At 46.2% G+C, this 24,089-nt stretch overlaps 1 protein-coding gene across 5 annotated transcripts in view; it reads right to left on the reverse strand.

Moving 5' to 3' along the window:
- The window catches only part of ANKRD6 (ankyrin repeat domain 6), a 206,669-nt gene that overhangs the window by 16,338 nt on the left and 166,242 nt on the right, over positions 1-24,089 (reverse strand). For 4 of the 5 annotated variants that reach the window (XM_057528063.1, XM_057528064.1, XM_057528062.1 and 1 more), the window contains exons 6-13: positions 20,762-20,860; positions 19,285-19,383; positions 17,012-17,110; positions 15,305-15,382; positions 10,499-10,603; positions 9,053-9,187; positions 8,558-8,743; positions 7,944-8,096 (exon numbers count right to left, since the gene is read on the reverse strand). In XM_057528063.1, coding sequence (XP_057384046.1) covers positions 7,944-8,096; positions 8,558-8,743; positions 9,053-9,187; positions 10,499-10,603; positions 15,305-15,382; positions 17,012-17,110; positions 19,285-19,383; positions 20,762-20,860 — 954 coding nt within the window. The remainder of the gene's footprint in view (positions 1-7,943; positions 8,097-8,557; positions 8,744-9,052; positions 9,188-10,498; positions 10,604-15,304; positions 15,383-17,011; positions 17,111-19,284; positions 19,384-20,761; positions 20,861-24,089) is intronic. The other variant, XM_057528066.1, reaches the window with a different exon arrangement.

Raw genomic sequence — 24,089 nt, forward strand, 5'->3', positions numbered from 1 at the left:
GTATGGAGGTTCCTTAAAAAACTAAAAATAGAATTACCATATGACCCAGCAATCCCACTACTGGGCATATACCCTGAGAAAACCATAATTCAAAAAGAGTCACGTACCACAATGTTAATTGTAGCTCTATTTACAATAGCCAGGACATGGAAGCAACCTAAGTATCCATCAACAGATGAATGGATAAAGAAGATGTGGCACATACATACAATGGAATATTACTCAGCCATAAAAAGAAACGAAACTGAGTTATTTGTAGTGAGGTGGATGGACCTAGAGACTGTCATACAGAGTGAAGTAAGTCAGAAAGAGAAAAACAAATACTGTATGCTAACACATATATATGGAATCTAAGAAAGAAAAAAAAAAAGGTCATGAAGAACCTAGGGGTAAGACGTGAATAAAGACACAGACCTACTAGAGAATGGACTTGAGGATATGGGGAGGGGGAAGGGTAAACTGTGACAAAGTGAGAGAGTGGCATGGACATATATACACTACGAAACGTAAAATAGATAGCTAGTGGGAAGCAGCCGCATAGCACAGGGAGATCAGCTCGGTGGTTTGTGACCACCTAGAGGGGTGGGATAGGGAGGGTGGGAGGGAGGGAGACGCAAGAGGGAAGAGATATGGGAGCATATGTATAACTGATTCACTTTGTTATAAAGCAGAAACTAACACACCATTGTAAAGCAATTACACTCCAATAAAGATGTTAAAAAAAAAAAAAAAAAAGAATCTGCCGGCCAATGCAGGGGACACGGGTTCGAGCCCTGGTCCGGGAAGATCCCACATGCCGCGGAGCAACAAAGCCTGTGCACCACAACTACTGAGCCTGCACGCTAGAGCCCATGCTCCACAACAAGAGAAGCTACCGTGATGAGAAGCCTGCACACCGCAACGAAGAGTAGCACCTGCTCGCCACAACTAGAGAAAGCCTGTGCGCAGCAGTGAAGACACAGCCAAAAATAAAAAATAGTAAAACAAAACAAAACAAAACAAAAATTTTGGGAGAATTGAGAAAATCTGAATATGGATGGATATTATGCAATTAGTGTTAATTTTCTCAGATGTGAAAATGGTACTGTGTTAGGAAGGACAAAATCCTCATTCTTAGTCCACGTGCTCTGGAGTACTTAGAGGTGAGGGGTCAGGACAGTCTACAGCTAAATCTCAAACAGTTCAGCAAGAGACCAAAAAGTGTGTGAGAGAGACAAAGCAAACGTGGCAACATAGTAACGACTGGTTGAACCTAGGTGAAGAGTGAACAAGCATTCATTTAGCTATCATTTCACCTTTTCTGTATGTATGCCAACTTTCAAAATAAAGTTGGAAAAATAAAACCAGACAGACACGGTTATATTACTTTAGTGTACAGTGGGAAAGGGGTGTAAAGCACAAAGACGTAAAAAGACTGGAAGGAAATAAACCCAAACATTAATAGTGCTTTCTCATCTTAGTGGGCTTATAGGTGATTTATTTTCCTTCCTAGTTTTCATATTTTGAAAAAATGCTCCATAATGGGTATATGTTATTTTTATAATCAGAAGCAATTTGAACATGCTCCTAAAAAATGTTAAGTTAATGCCTTTAAAGGATCACACATCATCTGGAAGATGGCGGAGTGGAAGGACGTGCTCTCACTCCCTCTTGCGAGGGCACCAGAATCACAACTAACTGCTGAACGATCATCGACAGGAAGACACTGGAACTCACCAAAACAGATATCCCACATGCAAAGACAAAGGAGAAGCCACAATGAGAGAGTCGGAGGGGCGCAACCACAATACAATCAAACCCCATAACTGCTAGGTGGGTGACTCACAAACTGGAGAACACTTATACCACAGAAATCTACCCACTGGAGTGAAGGTTCTGAGCCCCACGTCAGGCTTCCCAACCTGGGGGTCCGGCAAAGGGAGGAGGAATTCCTAGAGAATCAGACTTTGAAACCTAGCAGGATTTGATTGCAGGACTTCGACAAGACTCGGGGGAAACAGAGACTCCACTCTTGGAGGGCACACACAAAATATTGTGTGCATCAGGACCCAGGGTAAAGAGCAGTGACCCCATAGGAGACTGAACCAGACCTACCTGCCAGTGTTGGAGGGTCTCCTGCAGAGGCGGGGGGTGGCTGTGGCTCACCACGGGGACAAGGACACTGGCAGCAGAAGTTCTGGGAAGTACTCCTTGGCGTGAGCCCTCCCAGAGTCCACCATTAGCCCCACCAAAGAGCCCAGGTAGGCTCCAGTGTTGGGTCGCCTCAGGCCAAACAACCAACAGGGAGGGAACCCAGCCCCACCCATCAGCAGACAAGCAGATTAAAGTTTTACTGAGCTCTGCCCACCAGAGCAACACCCAGCTCTACCCACCACCAGTCCCTCCCCATCAGGAAACTTGCACAAGCCTCTTAGATACCCTCACCCACCAGAGGGCAGACAGCAGAAGCAAGAAGAACTACAATCCTGCAGCCTGTGGAACAAAAACCACATTCATAGAAAGACAGACAAGATGAAGAGGTAGAGGGCTATGTATCAGATGAAGGAACAAGATAAAACCCCAGAAAAACACCTAAATGAAGTGGAGATAGGCAACCTTCCAGAAAAAGAATTCAGAATAATGATAGTGAAGATGATCCAGGACCTCGGAAAAAGAAAGGAGGCAAAGATCGAGAAGATGCAAGAAATGTTTAACAAAGACAGAAGAATTGAAGAACAAACACCTAGAAGAATTAAAGAACAAACAGAGATGAACAATACAATAATGAAATGAAGAATACACTAGAAGGAATAAATAGCAGAATAACTGAGGCAGAAGAACAGATAAGTGACCTGGAAGACAGAATGGTGGAATTCACTGCTGCAGAAGAGAATAAAGAAAAAAGAATGAAAAGACATGAAGACAGCCTAAGAGACCTCTGGGACAACATTAAACACAACAACATTCACATTATAGGGGTCCCAGAAGGAGAAGAGAGAGAGAAAGGACCCGAGAAAATATTTGAAGAGATTATAGTCAAAAACTTCCCTAACATGGCAAAGGAAATAGCCACTCAAGTCCAGGAAGTGCAGAGAGTCCCATACAGGATAAACCCAAGGAGAAACATGCCGAGACACATAGTAATCAAACTGGCAAAAATTAAAGACAAAGAAAAATTACTGAAAGCAGCAAGGGAAAAATGACAACATACAAGGGAACTCGCATAAGGTTAACAGCTGATTTCCCAGCAGAAACTCTACAAGCCTGAAGGCAGTGGCATGACATATTCAAAGTGATGAAAGGGAAGAAACTACAACCAAGATACTCTACCCAGCAAGGATCCATTCAGATTCAACGGAGAAATCAAAAGCGTTACACACAAGCAAAAGCTAAGAGAATTCAGCACCACCAAACCAGCTCTACAACAAATGCTAAAGGAATTTCTCTAAGTGGGAAACACAAGAGAAGAAAAGGACCTACAAAAACAAACCCAAAACAATTAAGAAAATGGTCATAGGAACATACATATCGATAATTACCTTAAACGTGAATGGATTAAATGCTCCAACCAAAAGACACAGGCTTGCTGAATGGATACAAAAACAGGACCCATATATGTGCTGTCTACAAGAGACCCACTTCAGACCTAGGGACACATACAGACTGAAAGTGAGGGGATGGAAAAAGATATTCCATGCAAATGGAAATCAAAAGAAAGCTGGAGTAGCAATACTCATAACAGATAAAATAGACTTTAAAATGAAGACTGTTACAAGAGACAAGGAAGGACACTACATAATGATCAAGGGATCAATCCAAGAAGAAGATATAACAATTACAAATATATATGCACCCAACATAGGAGCACCTCAATACATAAGGCAACTGCTAACAGGTATAAAAGAGGAAATCGACAGTAACACAGTAATAGTGGGGGACTTTAACACTTTACTTACACCAATGGACAGATCATCCAAACAGAAAATTAATAAGGAAACACAAGCTTTAAATGACACAACAGACCAGATAGATTCAACTGATATTTATAGGACATTCCAGCCAAAAACAGCAGATTACACTTTCTTCTCAAGTGCGCACGGAACATTCTCCAGGATAGATCGCATCTTGGGTCACAAATCAAGCCTCAGTAAATTTATGAAAATTGAAATCATATCAAGCATCTTATCTGACCACAACGCTGTGAGATTAGTATCAGTTACAGGGACAAAAACATAAAAAACACAAATACATGGACGCTAAACAATATGTTACTAAATAACCAACAGATCACTGAAGAAATCAAAGAGGAAATCAAAAAATACCTAGAGACAAATGACAATGAAACCACGATGATCCAAAACCTATGGGATGCAGCAAAAGCAGTTCTAAGAGGGAAGTTTATAGCTATACAAGCCTACCTCAAGAAACAAGAAAAATCTCAAGTAAACAATCTAACCTTACACCTAAAGAAACTAGAGAAAGAACAACAAACAAAACCCAAAGTTAGCAGAAGGAAAGAAATCATAAAGATCAGATCAGAAATAAATGAAATAGAAACAAAGAAAACAATAGCAAAGATCAATAAAACTAAAAGCTGGTTCTTTGAGAAGATAAACAAAATTGATAAACCATTAGCCAGGCTCATCAAGAAAAAGGAGGACTCAAATCAATAAAATTAGAAATGAAAAAGGAGAAGTTACAACAGACACCGCACAAATACAGAGCATCCTAAGAGACTACTACAAGCAACTCTATGCCAATAAAATGGACAACCTGGAAGAAATGGACAAATTCTTAGAAAGGTATAACCTTCCAAGACTGAACCAGGAAGAAATAGAAAATATGAACAGACCAATCACAAGTAATGAAATTGAAACGGTGATTAAAAATCTTCCAACAAACAAAAGTCCAGGACCAGATGGCTTCACAGGTGAATTCTATCAAACATTTAGAGAAGAGCTAACACCACCCATCCTTCTCAAACTCTTCCAAAAATTTGCAGAGGAAGGAACACTCCCAAACTCATTCTATGAGGCCACCATCACCCTATACCAAAACCAGACAAAGATACTACAAAAAAAGAAAATTACAGACCAGTATCATTCATGAATACAGATGCAAAACTCCTCAACAAAATACTAGCAAACAGAATCCAACAACACAGTAAAAGGATCATACACCATGATCAAGTGGGATTTATCCCAGGGATGCAAGGATTCTTCACTATATGCAAATCAATCAATGTGATACACCATATCAACAAATTGAAGAATAAAAACCATATGATCATCTCAATAGATGCAGAAAAAGCTTCTGACAAAATTCAACACCCATTTATGAAAAAAACTCTCCAGAAAGTGGGCATAGAGGGAACCTACCTCAACATAATAAAGGCCATATATGACAAACCCACAGCAAACATCATTCTCAATGGTGAAAACTGAAAGCATGTCCTTTAAGATCAGGAACAAGACAAGGATGCCCACTCTCACCACTATTATTCAACATAGTTTTGAAAGTCCTAGCCATGGGAATCAGAGAAGAAAAAGAAATAAAAGGAATCCAAATTGGAAAAGAAGTAAAACTGTCACTGTTTGCAGATGACATGATACTATACATAGAAAATCCTAAAGATGCCACCAGAAAACTACTAGAGCTAATCAATGAATTTGGTAAAGTTGCAGGATACAAAATTCATGCACAGAAATCTCTTGCATTCCTATACACTAATGATGAAAAATCTGAAAAAGAAATTAAGGAAGCATTCCCATTTACCACTGCAACAAAAAGAATAAAATACCTAGGAATAAACCTATGTAGGGAGACAAAAGACCTGTATGCAGAAAACTATAAGACACTGATGAAAGGGATTAAAGATGATACAAACAGATGGAGAGATATACCATGTTCTTGGATTGGAAGAATCAATATTATGAAAATGACTATATTACCCAAAGCAATCTACAGATTCAGTGCAATCCCTGTCAAATTACCAATGGCATTTTTTACAGAACTAAAACAAAAAATCTTAAAATTTGTATGGAGACACAAAACACCCCGAATAGCCAAAGCGTTCTCAAGGGAAAAAAATGGAGCTGGAGGAATCAGACTCCCTGACTTCAGACTATACTACAAAGATACAGTAATCCAGACAATATGGTACTGGCACAAAAACAGAAATATAGATCAATGGAACAGGAAAGAAAGCCCAGAGATAAACCCACGCACCTATGGTCAACTAATCTATGACAAAGGAGGCAAGGATATAAAATGGAGAAAAGTCTCTTCAATAAGTGGTACTGGGAAAACTGGACAGCTACACGTAAAAGAATGAAATTAGAACACTTCCTAAAACCATATACAAAAATAAACTCAAAATGGATTAAAGACCTAAATGTAAGATCAGATACTATAAAACTCTCAGAGGAAAACATAGGCAGAACACTCCATGACATAAATCACTGCAAGATCCTTTTTGATCCAGCTCCTAGAGTAATGGAAATAAAAACAAAAATAAACAAGTGGGACCTAATGAAACTTCAAAGCTTTTGCACAGCAAAGGAAACTACAAACAAGATGAAAAGACAACCCTCAGAATGGGAGAAAATATTTGCAAATGAAACAACTGACAAAGGATTAATCTCCAAAATATACAAGCAGCTCATGCAGCTCAATATCAAAAAAACAAACAACCCAATCAAAAAATGGGCAGAAGGCCTAAATAGACATTTCTCCAAAGAAGATATACAGATTGCCAACAAACACATGAAAGGATGCTCAACATCACTAATCATTAGAAAAATGCAAATCAAAACTACAATGAGGTATCTCCTCACACCGGTCAGAATGGCCATCCTCAAAAAATCTACAAACAATAAATGCTGGAGAGGGTGTGGAGAAAAGGGAACCCTCTTGCACTGTTGGTGGGAATGTAAATTGATACAGCCACTATGGAGAACAGTATGGAGGTTCCTTAGAAAACTAAAAATAGGGGGCTTCCCTGGTGGCGCAGTGGTTGAGAATCTGCCTGCCAATGCAGGGGACACGGGTTCGAGCCCTGGTCTGGGAAGATCCCACATGCTGCGGAGCGACTAGGCCCGTAAGCCACAATTACTGAGCCTGCACGCCTGGAGCCTGTGCTCCGCAACAAGAGAGGCCGTGATAGTGAGAGGCCCACGCACCGCGATGAAGAGTGGCCCCCACTTGCCACAAGTAGAAAAAGCCCGTGCACAGAAACGAAGACCCAACACAGCCATAAATAAATTAATTAATTAAAAAAAAAAAACAAAACTAAAAATAGAATTAACATATGACACAGCAATCCCACTACTGGGCATATACCCTGAGAAAACCATAATTCAAAAAGACACATGCACCCCCCAATGTTCATTGCAGCACTATTTATTAACAGCCAGGACATGGAAGCAACCTAAATGCCCATCGACAGACGAATGGATAAAGATGTGGTACATGTATACAATGGAATAGTACTCAGCCAAAAAAAGGAATGAAATTGGGTCATTTGTAGAGACGTGGATGGATCTAGAGACTGTCATACAGAGTGAAGTAAATCAGAAAGAGAAAAACAAGTACCGTATATTAACGCATATATGTGGAACATAGAAAAATGGTACAGATGAACCAGTTTGCAGGGCAGAAATAGAGACACAGATGTAGAGAACAAACGTATGGACACCAAGGGGGGAAAGCGGTGGGAGGGTGGGGTGGTGGTGGGATGAATTGGGAGATTGGGATTGACATGTATACACTAATATGTATAAAATAGGTAACTAGTAAGAACCTGCTGTATAAAGAATTAGAAAAAAAAAAGAAATCACAGGTCTCCTCCCTGCCAGCCAGCCCAACATGCTCAGGGCAGAGTCTGCAGAACAGAAAGGTGTGCTGAGGTCTGATTTCATTTTCTGCCAGGACACCACGCCATGAGGAGGACGGCGACCGCTTACCTGGTGCTGGGCCTTATTCTCCATGTGCCCCAGCTTCGTGTTCATCTTATCCTGAACCGACACCAGCTCTGCTTTGATCTCCTCCACAGTTGCCTCCAACTGATTCTCCAGCTTGTTGATCAGGGGTTCACATCGACAGCCATTTATTGGCGCCTAAGAGGGAAGCCAAAAAGGAATCAGTCCAAGTCGTTCGTTCCTTCTGAAAGTATGTGTCAGTATACCAGGGGACCACACGTGATGCAGGAGACTCATCCCTGTGGTAACTTTGGACTGACAGGCCAAGCCTTGGCTCCGTAGGCGCTAAGAAGATTCAGAGAGGGTAACATACGGCCCCAGTCCTCAAGCTGCTTTTATCCACTATCCGGCCTCAAGATTATCTATCTATGCAGTCACCTAAGGACGGTGCAGAGAGCTTTGTAACATCCCTCTGCTCTCCGGGCCTAAGTGGCAGGAGGGTACTGCACAGTTTAGGTGGGGAGGGCCAGCTGGCTTATCTTCAAAGCTCATGCCTTCTGTAGTCACCGCCGAAAGTGGACATTAGCCCCCAGCAACAGGGTTACACAGACACCTCGCTTACGGCCCACAGTCCTGCCCTGACAGGGCCCGGCAGGTACCTGCATCACTTTGCCGTCCTTGCCCCGGTACAGCGTGTAGAGCTGGTACGCTCTGAACTCGTGGGGGGCGGCTGGGGGCGAACAGCGATGCCTGGGCCTCTTTTTAGGGTGACTGTGAGTGTGCGAGCTCTTCTGCTGTCCAGGCTGCTGGTCTGCTGGTGGGGTGGGGTCAGAAAACGCTGACGCCTGTGGGAGAGAAGGCGACAGCCACCCTGAGCGCCGTGACATCTGCGAGCCTGACGCCCAGCCGGCGGCTCCCGTCTGGCCCACCTTGCTGGTCTCTCGGCGTTCTACACCAGGTACGTGTCAAAAGAGATGTACCAGCACGCTTACCTTGTGTCCACAGCCGGCCAGGGCCGATTTTCTGTGCTCTGGCTCCAAACCAGCAAGCAAGCCAAGTGCAGTGGCTTTTTAGCTGCTGGGCATGATGCTATCCCAGGGCCCTCCGCCAGCCCGCCTCCCAGCCCTCTCGGCAGCTCTCACGTGCCTCCTGACCTTGGGCCTTGACTTTTTCTGCCTGTTGTCCTTTGCTCTGGGCTCCGGGGAGGCGGACGGGAAATCTTCTCTCGACTCTTCTTTTCCGGGTACAGCCTGTTCACTGCTATGGGTGTCTCCTGCTGAGACACTTCCCTACAGAGAAAAAAAAAAGCCCAGAAACCTCTTCTACTTGATCCCCCAGACTTTTTCAATAATGGCATAAAATTTCCCAGCCTCCATCCACTAAAGGACCCCTGGGAACCTTTGCCAATGACAAATTTCAGACATAGGAAGCACTGCCTGGTGGTTTTAACTGAACACCTGTGCTTTTCCTGGGGAGTTGAATGTTTGGTTTTTCATTTATTAGGTGCCAAACTAGATATCGCCTTGGATCTAACTCTATGTTCTGCAACTTCAGGAACGTAGTACACACAAAACACCTCAGCATTAGAGACTTTTTGGTCTTTTACATTTCAACAAAAAGACAATGCCACTCATTCTTTGACCTTGGACCCTCACAATTCAGAGGAGAGTGAGAACCTTCTGAAATGGAAAAAAAAAAAAATCACATTCCTGGTCCTTGTGAGAACTTTTACAAGTTAATATGTACAATTCACACACAGGAACCTAATGCGAGTTACAATGCCTTAACCCTGGAAATTGGTAAGATTTTCAAACAGAAAGAAAAACTAGTAGTTGGTATAAAATTTTATGTGCCAGAAGTTGTCTCTATATCCTCGTCTTCTTCCTCCTGGGAGAGCTGAAAGGCGTGGTTCATTCCAGGGCTGCTGTGCAGCTGTGCAAGCTGTTCACTGCACAAAGGCACCAAGCCGAGGGCGTGAGTGGGGCTGAGGGAGCTGAAGTCCATCTTGGTCTCTAGTCACCACACGTGCCCTGTGCTAGGCTGGTCTGCCCAGAAGGCATCTTTTTCTAATTTGCACAGCCTCTGCTCACTCCCTAAGCGGAAGGAGAGGCAACAAGCTACGCCACTGGTCCTCCAACTGTAGTCCACAGTGGAATCACCTGGAGGGCTTGCTCAAACACAGATTGCTGGGCCCTAGCCCAGAGTTTCTGATCCAGTGGGTCTGGGGTGAGGCCCCCAGATTTGCATTTCTACCAAGGTTCCAGGTGGTAAGTGGATCCACATTTTGAAAACCTCTGCTCTACATGATGAAGGGTGTGGTGTCAGAGAGGCTGTGCTGTCCACATGGAAGCGACAAGGCCACGGATGCACGGGGCTCGCAAACACAGCCACACAGGGTGCTGGAAAAGACGGGCGGCATGAGAGTACACGGCCTGAAATCGTGGAGAGAAGACAAGAGGCCAGAAGGAAAGACGGACAAGATCTGAAGGACCCAGAGGAAAGGAGAGACAGAGGAGGGCCCGGCAGCCGCCAGACGGGCCCGGAGGAGGCAGGGAGACAGTTTCCCACCCTGGAAGTGGGCGGGAGGGCTACCCCCCCACCTTGCTTTGTGCCACATCATCTCTCGGCACAGACTGAGCTCTCCTCTCTTCCTTGAGCCTCTCTCTCTTTTTCCTCAGGCTTCGCCCACGACTGAAGCGCAAGACCTGAAGGAGGCAAGAGGCATCGTTACAAACCACTGGTGTGCGCGGACCTAATGGAGCCTCCAGCCGAGCGGGGGGGGGACCAGGCGTTCACATCAAACACGAGCCTCTAGACCACCCACTATGCCTCCTCCATCCTGTGCTGGGGGCTTAGGGTCCCAGAGACGGGAGGACACATCATTCCTGACCTTGAGGAGCTCACAGTCTAGGACGGCAATACTAACAGGCATTTAGTGATGGGCCAGGGCGTCCACGTAGGTGTGAGAAGGCCATGCACGGCTCAACTCCAGGGAGCATGGCTCACATAGACTAGGATATGAACGGTGTCCCCTGGAGTTGTGCGACACAGCAGCCCTATGCCAGGCACGGTCTATCCCGGGACACTGGACCTGATCTAGCCCATCAGATTTTCTCTTGGCCAAACTATATCCAAATCATATTCAAACATAACTTTAATTCAAGCCTAACTGAGATGTACCTGTGAGCCATGGTACCAACCACGGGGCAGGAGTCTCTTCCCCCAAAAGAAGGCTGTGGTCTGCCCCTTCGAGGGCAGAGAGGTGGAATGGACACAGTCAAGTACACGTGGGACCCCACAGGCCCAGACTGGAGCCCAGCAGCAGCTAGTTGGGGATTCAGGCAAGTGATCTGACCTCTCTGTGCTCTGTCTTCTCAACGTGAGAACGGGGAACTGCCAGAATTAACCGAGACAATGTAGGTGGCCGGCACGCCCTGGACCAGTGGTCACTGGGGGTGTCTCCACCTGCCTAGGGGCCTTAGAATGCTCAGCTGGCGGAGATGTTTAACCACGGAGTACAGACCTGTGCGCTGGTGGAAACCTTCAATCCCTGGCTCAGGTCCACACCCTTCTCCTCCAGATTCCCTACTCCTAGTTCCAGGGTTCACCCCCCTTAAAAAACCCAAGGGGGTCCAGACGGTGAAAGCGCTTTCAAGGCCACACTATCTTTCTGCAATAAAACAATATTCTACTGTCTTCTTATACAGATAGATAAGGGCTCTCTGAAGTTCAGCCTAGTGTTTTTCATCTCAGTGTCAGACTTTCTTCTTCTTGTGTTCATTAAATTCAAGTGACATATTATAGGACAAAAAAAATCCTCCACGGGCAGTGGGTACCTCCTAAATGGAGAATTCCTGACAATATCTGCCTGCAGCTGAACCGGATTTTAAAATTATATTCACATTCCCTAAAGCCAGCAGTTCTGAAAGTGTCCAGGAACCCCTGAGTCCATGAGGTTAAGATTATTTTCATAATATTACAACAACATTGGCATTTTTCATGCTCATTCTCTCATGAGTGTACTGTGGTGTTTGCCAGAAGCTACATCAGTGACATTACAATAGACTGCATGCAGCAATAAAAGAAGATGCCAGAATTCTAAGTAAGACAGTAAGGAGATAAGCAAAAAATGTAAAACAATGCTACTCTTCTCATTTTTGTTTTGAAAAATAGTTCTTTTTCACAAAATGATGCTATTTATGTTACTACAAAATGGACTTTTTTTTTTTTTAAAGGTTTATTTATTTATTTATGGCGGTGGTGGGTCTTCGTTTCTGTGCGAGGGCTTCCCCCAGCTGTGGCAAGCGGGGGCCACTCTTCATCGCGGTGCGCAGGCCTCTCACCATCGCGGCCTCTCCCGTTGCGGAGCACAGGCTCCAGACGCGCAGGCTCAGCAGTTGTGGCTCACGGACCCAGCCGCTCCGCGGCATGTGGGATCTTCCCGGACCAGGGCATGAACCCGTGTCCCCTGCATTGGCAGGCAGACTCCCAACCACTGCGCCACCAGGGAAGCCCTGGACTTATTTTTAAATGAATATCTTTAATATTTCTAAACTTTATTTTCAAATACGGTAATTATTGATAGATATAAACTCACATAAACAGGGCTCTTTATGGGCCTCCGTAATATTTAAGAAAGTAGAAGGGTCCTTAGACCAAAAAGGTCTGAGAACCAGTGTCCTCAGCTAAATTTTAGACTCAGTAAGAAGTCGAGTCTGATGAAGGGAAGCAAGTAAGGCCCGTTGCTCATCTGCTTTATGGACACTTAGAACAGGACACAGCTCCAGAATCAGCCTGAAACTCACTTTCCAAAGCATTTGTGAACCACGTCAATCAAAAATAAGAAGTAACACTCACTTCACCCAAACACAAAATAAGAAAAATTCCCTCCATAGACCATGTTATTAGCCAGTGAAAACAACTCTGCAAGGCTCACAGCCTTTCTCAGAGAACTATGCCATCCACCAAATGGATCATCATCAATCTTTCCCACTTCACAGAAATCAGGGAATATTGATCTTAAGGCCTCGGAAAGAAGTATCCTCTTAGTACTGCTGTGAACCATCGAAATCCATGGTCAACTAAGGTGCCACGGCAAGGGGATTTCTCGTTTCAGACAAGGCTATTTCTGTAACTACAGATCGATCAACAGAACAGTATGCATGCAATTTTATGCATATTCCAAAGCTTTTTCTTTGCACTGAAAATAAGGGTTAGTAGGTACAATTATGTAAAAAAACAAAAAAAAAAAAACCTTTAGGCTTCCCTGGTGGCGCAGTGGTTGAGAATCTGCCTGCCAATGCAGGGGACATGGGTTCGAGCCCTGGTCTGGGAGGATCCCACATGCCGCGGAGCAACTAGGCCCGTGAGCCACAATTACTGAGCCTGCGCGTCTGGAGCCTGTGCCCCGCAACGGGAGGGGCCGCGATAGTGAAAGGCCCGCGCACCGCGATGAAGAGCGGTCCCCGCACCGCGATGAAGAGTGGCCCCCACTTGCCGCAACTAGAGAAAGCCCTCGCACGAACCGAAGACCCAGCACAGCCAAAAATAAATAAATAAATAAATAAATAAATAAATAAAAATTAAAAAAAAAAAAAACCTTTAAAAATATCCTATTTATTTGCTATTCAATATGGGTGTGGCAAAACTAGCGTCAGTCATTTTTTTTAATGGAAATGCTAAAGGAGAACCGCACAGGAAAGCAGTCCACAAGAGAGCTTTATCCCTGGGAGTCGAGACTCTTGGGCTCTGGAAGATAAATGACAGGCCGGCTAAAGGTACATCAGTCCTCGTGTGCCGGGGGGTCCTCCATCCCTCAAGACTCGATGATCCTCATGCGGCTGAGCGCGGAGCTAGCTGTCCATCAAACTGCCAGACACCGAAATGCCAGGTAACTAACGGCTTCTGACACTTACATAGCACCCTGTCCTTTTTGATCCGCAAGAGACTAGCATTTTTTTTTTTTTTTAATCAGGATTCCCAGAGGTGATTCTGCTGAGGATTTGTTTGCAAACAGCTGGACAGAGGTGGAGCCTTTTTCCAAAGGAGCACTCGACTCGCACCTGTCAGGGGCTCTGTGGATTTTCAGAGCCCACTGAGAAGGACCTTCTCCACGGGCAAGAGGGTGATTGATTTTGCAAGAGACAAAAATCTTAACCATTTCCAGAAACTGCTAGTTATTATCAGGCATGTTTTTAAAACTTAAATGGAATCAAGGCCATGCAGAACCGCAGGCTGGCTGGGATTGGGCCATGGTGCAGCAGGCTGGGGTCCGGACTCTCCCCCCTGGCTCCCTAAGACTTGGTCTTCTTGCAGCATTAGCCAGAATAAGGTGGAAAACCAATCAGCGTTTGCTGTAAGGTAACAGACTAGCTCTAACTGGGAAATAACCTAAAATGTCTAACATCAAGGAAATGGTTTAACAAGATACTGAACAGCAACCAAAAAAAAGAATATTATGCTTCCACTGTAATAAATAACTGTGATGCCTACAGAACAGTTTCCTATTACAGTTAGGATAAAGGGCATAATACCAAAGAGTACATACATTGTGGGCACAACTATATAAAAATTCCGTGTCTGTGGAAGGTACTATAAACAAAGTTATTTCAGGGTGCTAAAATTATAAATAGCTTATAAATTATCACTATTAGATTTCTTTGTGACTTAGATCGTTTCAACCTCAACTAAGATATCAGTCATCTTCTTAAACTGAATGATGGCCAATATACCATCATTTAATAAAAAAGGAGAAAACTATACTGTACTCAACTGCCTCTAGTGGACATTTACAGCTTTGTCTGCCCAGACGGATGCCTCATCCCACCTCTGTCTGGGAAATACCTCTTCTAACCACGCGGTCAAACGGATGCCACCACCATCTTCCTAAAGCACCTCTGTCCCACCTGTTCCGGGCATTTGCCCCAAGTTCGCCAATCATGATCTTCTCCTACGATGTTTTACCGTTTTTATTTATTTTTTGGCCGTGCCGCACTCCATGTGGGATCTTAGTTCCCCGACCAGGGATTGAACCCGTGCCCCCTGCATTGGAAGCACGGAGTTTTAAACCACTGGACCACCAGGGAAGTCCCTCCTACGACATTTTAAACTGGAACTTCTCCCTGACTGGGAAATTATGATTTGGGTAACTGGCTGTGACGATGATCCAACCGCAGAGAGGAAATGACGCCCATGTATGAGAACAGCCTGCTGGGCCTGAGGTCTCTGGTTCCAGGTATCCTGGAGGCTCACGTGGATCCTACACTTCCTGCTGCCTAGACAGTAAGCCCATCCGTCCCCTCCTTAAGTTGGTCTGAATTAGGCTTCAGTAGATGGCAACCCGCGGAATCCCAACGACCCTGCAGCCCCCGCATAATCAATACAACGGAAAATGCAACAAATCCTACCTGGGGCGCTTTAGTGAGGAGGAGAGCAACTTCTGGATTATTGTGGTAGCGGGCAGTCTCCAGTGGAGTCCGGCCTGCCTAAGGAAAGGCACAGGGAGGACCAGTGAGTACGGAACACCGGCCCCACGCACGCACAGCCCAGCGGGGACAGCTCCCCCAGGAGCTGGGGACTCCGCTCCCGGTCACAGCAGCACCTACACACGTGCTCCGCGAAACACAACCGTGCGTGCGACATGGTCCTGCTCGAGCCTCATGCATCCAACGGGGAGCCCAGTCACACCTGAGGACACAGGCACGCGGGGTAAGTGCTGACCAGGTGAGCAGCAGGTGCTCTAAGAGACAAGGGTCAGGGGCACTGCTCACCCAGGAAGGCTTCCTGGAAAAGGGGTGAGGGAGGCAAACAAAGCAAAGCAAAACAAAACAGATGGGGTCAAGGTGGAACATGTCACTTGAGAAAACACAAAGGATCATAAAAACCCAGCCAAGCGATACATTTTCCGGGAGTACAATGGAGAAAACACCTGGAAGGGCAGATCAGGGCCCAGCCACAGAGTCTCAGGAACTGGACTGTGAAAAACATTTAGGAAGCTATGGCCATAATGGAGACTCTAGGGAGATTAAAGCCCAGACCAGGAGTTGAAAACAGTGGGATTCAAAGGAAGGGAAAGGTGCTCACGGCATCATGGGGGAGGTACCACCAATCCAGGTACTAGAGCTGGGAGGGGGGACAACCAGCCTCAACACCCCCAACTCCCCAGACAACTGTTCCGCCCCCAGTGCCCCCCGAGTCTGTGCAATTTCAGGAGCACAGAGATCACAGGCCCACCTCCAGGAAGAGAGGGTGCCTGAGCTGGTGCCTGCTATAGGAGAGGGGAGAGGGGAGAGGGGAGAGGGGAGAGGGGAGAGGGGAGAGGGGAGAGGGGAGAGGGGAGAGGGGAGAGGGGAGAGGGGAGAGGGGAGAGGGGAGAGGGGAGAGGGGAAGGAGGGAGACACTGAGAGAGAGGGCGTGAGAGAAGATGATTTTGGAGAGAAAGCAGTTGGAGTTTTGAGGAAGATTAGTCTGGTGGCCGTTTTTCTGAGGACCACATCCGTTTAAAAGGCCTGGAACTCACTTTCGGTAACATCCACTTGCCAGTTTGCTTACACACCCCTGACCCTTTTTCATGCCAGAACATGCTCGCTGAGCAAAAATCATACAAATACCATATGATTTCACGTCTATGTGGAATCTGAAAAAAAAGATGGACTCGTAGAAACAGAGTAGAAAAGTGGCTGCCAGAAGCTGGGGTGTGGGGAAATACACAGAGGTTGGTATAAAGGTATAAACTTTCAGCTATAAGATGAACAAGGCCTGAGGATCTAATGCATAACGTGGTGACTACAGCTGATAACACTGTCTTCTATAATTGAAACTTGCTAATTGGAGAACTTAAATGTTCTCACACACACACACAAAAGGCAACCCTGAGGGCTCTGAAGATGAGCCCTCAGGGTTTGTAACTCATGGGGCTGCTGAGAGCAAGGGTCCCCTCAAGTCCACCCCCGCGGGCCCCAGGATCGTGGGGTCAGTGCCGCCGCACGCTCTTCCCGAGCGAGCCTGGGTTGAGGCTGTGCTCTGGAGTCTGCAGGAGGCGAGGCAGCAACAACACGCCCAATCCGGAAAGGGGTGGGAACGCCTTTAGAAACCACTGTTGCAACTCCACTTACGTTATTGACAATGGTCCCATCTGCTCCGGCTTCCAGTAGGATTTTAACCACCTTCTTGTGATTTAGGGCAGCAGCAATATGAAGTGCTGTATCTCCAGCCTGAAATTAATCAGAAGAAAGCCCGCTAAACCCCATCGGATCGTGGCCCATGGGCCTCTGGCTTTTTATTCCATGGCCTGGCGGTGGCTTTTCAAAGTCAAACTAAAATCTGTCTTAGACTGACTGACCTTGGCTAAAGTGTTATGTGGTTCTTTTATTATTTTTAACTCATACTTCATTTTTTATTTTTAAAATATATTTTATTGAAGTATAGCTGATGTACAATGCTGTGTTAATTTCTACTGTACGGCAAAATGATTCAGTTTTATAAATATATATATACTCTTTTTCATGTTCCTTTCCATTATGGTTTATCACAGGATATTGAATATAGTTCCCTGTGCTATACAGTAGGACCTTGTTATTTAAATGTGGTTCTTTTGAAAGAGATCTTGGAACTGAATGAACTTACGCACGAATACCACATTCCTTTCTGAGTGGAGATGCCAGAAATCACAGGACAGGAATAAATGCAGGGGGCAAAGTCATGCTGGGCCTGGGTTGTTGGGAATGGTGGGACCTGACCTGAAGGCAGGATCACAGGCAGGTAGCCAGGAGATCTGGACCCTGTCTCTCTGCGCAGACAGGGGGTGGGCAGAGAACCCCTTGGTTTCTGAGTTAGAATGAGCAGAAGCTTCGAAGATGGCTACTTCCACAGGCCCTGGAGTAATATCCCAGCCCTGCAGCCATCCTCAGGGATGTGAAAGGGCCACCTGGAATCATCCTGCAGGCCAGGGTGTTTTCTGTTTGGGTGGAGTCACTGAGAATCAGTGTTCGCTTAACACCAGATGTTTTCAAACTCTTACCAAATAGCCTATAAGTTTTTTGTTGTTGTTTTTAACAAAAAAATATTTCAGTCAACTGTGAAAGAAGGCTATGTCAAATGCAGCTTGGTGGGCCAGTTCCAAATGCAAACTGTTTTTAATTCCCAAACAGAATGACATAAGTAAGTCAGACCAATATAGAAGTGAAATCATTCATTCGTTCCTGGCAGGTGAACAAGTAAAGCATGAAAATCCCGCCATCCCAAGGCCCTCCTTCCCTGGTAAGTAGCAGAAGAAAGTGTTCATTTCATTCCTGAGTCACCTAGTTGTGTGTTTTGAGGGACGCTCTGGAGCAGTGGTTCCCAGTCTCACCTGCTCATTGGAATCAGCTGGGAAGCCTTAAAAACTATCCAGGATGCCTGGGTCCCACACAGACACTGATTTAATTGGCCTGCAGTGTGGCTTGGGCATGATGAGTTCCCAAAGCTCGCAGGTGACTGAAATATACCACCCAGGTTGAGAAGCTGCACTGGTTGGTGAGGGCTGTTTGGGGGTAACCTGATGAACCCAGAATCCATGGGGAGGCTGTAGAATGACAGAATTTAGCTATTTTATTAGGTCAGTGGTTCTCAATCCTGTCTGCACACTCAGGCCAGGAGCTTTTTAAAAATACCATTGCCTGGACCTCACCCCAAGATGTTCTGATCATTTACTTTGGGGTGGGACTCAGGAATGGTATTTTTTAAATCCTCTGTTGATTCCAATATGTGGCCAGGGTCAGTAACCACCATTATAGGGTATTTTTAATCTGAATCACAATCTAATTTTTTTTAATTTCAGATTTACATACCCAAACTCAGAAAAGTCAAACAATGCATCACTTAGGTATAGGTATCAATAAATAACAAGACAACTTTTTAAAAATCCAAATAACTATGAAAATCACATTTCCACAGAACACTAATAATCACAGATTTCAAAACCCCAGTATATGGCGTAGATACTGATCAGGTGCCGAACTTTACAGAAAAGAGACTCTCTCAGCTCACATAAAGGTGGCAGTTCAGGTAAGAGAACTCACGAGTCATGAGACACCTAATGCCCTTGCTTACTTACTAAGCCACTCTTCCGTGTGGGTTTCCTTTTTAAAAATCACACTAAAAACAAAACCCACCCCAGGATCTCCAGAAAATGTTCACTACGCAAATGTGGCGATATGAACTGGAATGCTAAGGGCATGCTTTCTCCAGGAGGCCAGATAAACCAGGGCCACAGGAACTCCATGGCTCCTGCAAAGGCCAGCACTGGCCAAGTCCCAGGCTGGGAAAGGACACCGCCCCCCAGCAGCCTCTGCTCCCGTCTGTGCTAACACACCTGCAGGTTAACCATGGGAAGGACACATGCACTGACCTGGTTCTTTTCATGGACAGAACAGAAAGCACTGAGGAGGAGCTTAATGATGGACAAGTGATTATAGCGCGCAGCAACGTGCAAACAGGTGTCGCCTGCCTGCGGACAGAAATCAAACTCTAAGCACGGTCTGAGCAGTTACAAAACAGAGAAGATAAAAAGAAAATATCATTTAAAAGCTGGCAGACTAGCATATATTCTTTAGAAGGTAACAGCCTGAATTATAAGCAACTCCTTTATCACAGACGCTCACTCCGTAACTCACAGCCCTTTTCTGTCTGCAGCCCTGCTTTTCCCCACCATGCAGGCTGTTTCGGGTTTCATACACTGGATGCCTGCTCCCCATGAGACCTTCGCAAGAGCTAAGGGAGGCTCTGCTTAGCTGGCATTTACTAAGACTCCGCTGACCCCAGCCTCTCCTACAACCCGAAGGCTCTGGAGTATCCTGATTAAGACCAACAGCACTGCTTTGGAAATGAGACTTTCGCATCACAGATCCATCATGGCTGAAAGGACCAGGAGAGCAGGGTGAGCCGTTGGACTTTAAGATCGTGTACTCTAAAAAATTCAAGTGCATCCCATTTTAGTAGGACCCCAGTATCCCATGGGGAGCAATGTAGTCTAGGGAGCTGATGAGGAACCAATCGCTGAGCATAAAACAGGGCATTCAGCAAAACTCGGGATCAGGACCTTCCTTAGTCCTGCCCCCAGAGAGAAAACAACAGAACTGGAGACAACGTGGTGACCTTCTGCAGTGCTCCCCTGGCGTTTCCATTCAAGCTCTAGTTCTGTCTAGAGATGCTGGCCGTCAGCACAACCCTCCCCCCGGATTAAGAAGGAACCAAGCTCAAAGCTGAAGTTCAGAGCATTCTCAGAACCACTTTAGATGAGCCTGCCCCCAATCAGGGGGGCCCCAGCTAAAGCCATTTTTGAGAGAAGCCTCAGATTGTCTTGTCACGTGGCTGAGACACGGGCTTCATGAAGGAAACGCAGCTCCGTGGAGGGAGGAGGGATACCCACGGCACCTTTCAGCTCAGGCACCTCTAAGAACTACTGGCCCATCAGCTCATCCCAAGGATGCCTCAGTAATGGATTTGTAGACGCCGGGCGTGGAGCATCAGAAGGCCTCCCGGGCACAGCATCAACCAATATTTGCTAAGAGTTTTCAGGAAGCCTCTGCGGGCAGAGGCTTCCTGAAAACAATTAGCTTCATTCCTAGACGCCTGCTGTACGCAATAAAACAGACTGCGAGGCTGAGGAGCGAGCGAGCAAGGATGGGAGAAAAGCAGGGTTTCCGAGTATGATTCCTCTTCCCATCCCCCTAAAGGACCCCTTAGCAATTAGCAAAAAATGAATACTTTCTCGGCAGTCCCCGAACCCTTTTTCCTGGCTACATGTGAATACTCTAGCATGCTTGCAGGGTTATTTTCCGAGGCGACATGAGAGCGCGCGAGGGAGGCCGGTTTTGTCCACCCACGTTATTTTTGAGGTCGGCGCGGGAGCCGCCCAGCAGGAGGACGCGCGTGCTCTGGGCGTGGCTATTCTGGCAGGCCAGGTGCAGAGCCGTGTTCCCGGCCTGGGAAGGAAGCAGACAGAAGAGAGCACACGTTAGCAACCCCTCTGCTTCACGGGCCTGCACCGGGCAGGCCTTGCCAGGGGCCGAGACTTACCCACAGAAGACTCAAGGCTCACGTTCTCTGCTTCCTGATCGGTGGTCCCAGGGCTTCAGTGGCAAGAACATTTAATTGGGAATCCAAACGGGCATTAAGAGTCACATCGCTCACAGAAACCTTGGTTCCAAGTCCTGGCTCTGCCACTTAACTCGTTGCAAGCTACTGGGCAAGGCTCTTAATTGAATTCCTTACCTGTAAAATGGAGCGTGACTCCTACATGCCGAGGCTGTGAGGATTGATTCGGAGAGCCTAGGAGAGCACCTTCTTAATGGCAGAGCACTGTGCAGGTGCACGAGGTTGTTCCTCTTAGCGACAAGAGGAACACGGAGGAGAGCTGTGTTAGGGTAGCTGTTGGTTGGCTACCCTACCAACAGACTCAGGAAGGCAAACAGGCCACAACTAACACTGCAGGCTAAAGGTTAACAGAATTTGCAAGCCTTTTTCAAATCTTGGGTTTTTCTTGAAACATCAAAATTTGAACTACGGACAAGGCCTCTACCCAACAGCCCATAATACAACTGCATCTGTCACTTCCCACACAGATAAAGCCCCTCTTGCTTTTGGACTCTACCTTCAAGGTCAAAATGGCAACCAAAGGTCAGAATCATGTCCACAGCAACGTTGCAGAAAGAATTCGTGACAAGAAGAGAACTCTTTGAAACTATGGGAATAAGGCCTGCAAGGCTGCTGCTAACCCCTAGAAAAGCAACAAGAGAAACAGGCAACGTGATTTGGTGTCAGCCTGCAAAGACTCAGGAGATTAAATACATAAGCTCAATGTTTGTTCTGCTGAGCTTAAAAGCCGCGTCAGGCCTGCAGCTGCAGGCTCAGAGCTATCAGCCTGCCTGTTTAGGGTTTTTCCCTGGCCTGCTTTACTCCTCTCTGGATCACACAGCACTGTTCTGCCCATACTCAAGGATGGTTTATATTCCTTCCCCTTGAAAAGACGAACGAGTTTTTAAAAATTGAGGAAAACTGTGTGCTGCTGGATCACTCACTCTCCTCTCACCACCTTAGCTCTAACCAGCCTGGGCAGAGTCTTCCTTCCTCGCTGTTACCTCCAGGAACCTGGTGAGTTCTAGAGCCCGAGAATTGCGGGAGCTCTTGGTCATCAACCCGCGTCTGCAAGCTGGAATCACCTGGGGGGCCCTTTAAACAGACCAGTGCGCAGGCGCAACTCTGATGGCCCCGCCCCAGGGGGTGGGGCCAGGCCGCTCAGGTGTAGGCGCTGAAAGGCTGGCATGCTGGGAAACCCCGACCCCCGACTCAGGGCAAAACGGTACAGCTGGTCACCCCAGGCCTGGTCCTCAGGTGGGTTTGGTTTTCTCCCCTCTCCCCGTGTTTTTAAAGTTTCCTAGGAGATTTTAAAGGGCAGCCGGGTAGAGAACCACTGCTAGCTTAGTCCTCCAAAATGAAGGCTCTGCCCGTGTTTTAAACACTCTGCTCCCTGTGGCAAGGCCCAGGGCTCGGCTTGGTGTGATTCTCGGTGCACACAGAGAAGGTTGTCTCAAAGCTGCTGGCTTCGTGGGAGTCATTAAATGTGTTGAATAAATGACTGGAATAAAAGAAATCTGATGGCTCTAGAAATATGCCAAAATTTACTTTGCCAATTAAAAAAATCAATTATGCTGAAAAGCATTTGGATGAAGAAAATGAAAAGACATGGGTTAGAATACAGGTGGTGGTACATCTATACAATGGAACGTTACTCAGCAATTAAAAGGAATTAACTAATCATACACGAAACAATATAAAAGACTCTCAAAACCACTGTGCAAAGTGAAAGAAGTCAGGCGCAAAAGGCTGCAATGTCAAAACCTGAAATTAAAAAAAACTGTGACCTAGGTAGATATACATAGCAGGCATTTTCCCCACCCTGAGTAATGAGTACTGATCTCCCAGACGAGGGCTGCTATACTTTGCCGAGTAAGCACCTTTCTTATACAATGGAATATTATTCAGCCTTTAAAAAGAAAGAAATCCTGTCATTTGCGACAACAGGGGTGAACCTAGGGCAATACACCAAGTGAAATAAGTTAGAGAAAGACAAATACCGTATGATTTCACGTCTATGTGGAATCTGAACAAAAAATGGACTCGTAGAAACAGAGAGTAGAAAAAACAGCTTCTGGCTGCCAGAAGCTGGGGTGTGGGCAAATACACAGAGGTTGGTAAAAAGGTATAAACTTTCAGCTATAAGATGAACAAGGCCTGAGGATCTAATGCATAACGTGGTGACTACAGCTGATAACACTGTCTTCTATAATTGAAACTTGCTAATTGGAGAACTTAAATGTTCTCACACACACGCAAAAGGTAAATATGTGAGGTGATCAATGTGTTCATTAACCCCTGGGAATTATCAAATCATCACGTTGTGCACTTTGAATATCTTACGATTTTATGTGTCGATTATACCTCAATAAGGCTGGGGGAAAAGAAAAAAGAGAAGGACCTCTAGAGGCTTCCCCAAAGGCTGTGGCTGGTGCAGAATGGAAGTCCCTCCTCTGGGATGGCACCTCACCTGTGCTTCCAGCAGCCGCCCTGCTGCTTTATCTAGAGGGAGGACGCACGGCTTCCCACACGATACTTTTGGGGCCCTGCAGGGGACAGGAGGGAGTGTGGTGGAGACCCACCAGGGCTGGTTTACAGCCCTAATTGTGTCACAGACAAATCACGTATCTTGCAAAAGACTCTACTGGCTCCCCGCTTTGGCCTCCCTATGCATTAATTGGAAACCACCTACTTCGAGTTGGTATAATGTTCCAGAACATGTACCACCTGGAAGAAATGGAGAGCCACCAGCGTGCCGGGCTGTGAGCCAGGCATTACCGGAGGTGTTACGACGCAGGGCTTGCTGCTTTCCTCAAGCTTTCGGCCCCTGAGGGAACCATGAGAAACATTTCACCGGTCAACGCAGCACAGAGCTGTGTGCAGTCCAAGAGAGCCCTCTAAAAACCGCCCGATGGGCCTGCGGGGACTGGGCTGGAGGTCAGCGGGCGGAAAGGAACAGGGTACCCCTGAGGGCGGGGGCAGCAGGAGGGGACGGTGAGCCCACACCGCCATACAGGAGGTGCACGCCAAGCTCTCCCAGAGAGACAACAGCAACAGAGGCTGAGGCCACTCTGGGGA

Source organism: Balaenoptera acutorostrata, chromosome 14 (assembly GCF_949987535.1).
Source record: "Balaenoptera acutorostrata chromosome 14, mBalAcu1.1, whole genome shotgun sequence".
Classification (NCBI taxonomy): Eukaryota; Metazoa; Chordata; class Mammalia; order Artiodactyla; family Balaenopteridae; genus Balaenoptera; species Balaenoptera acutorostrata.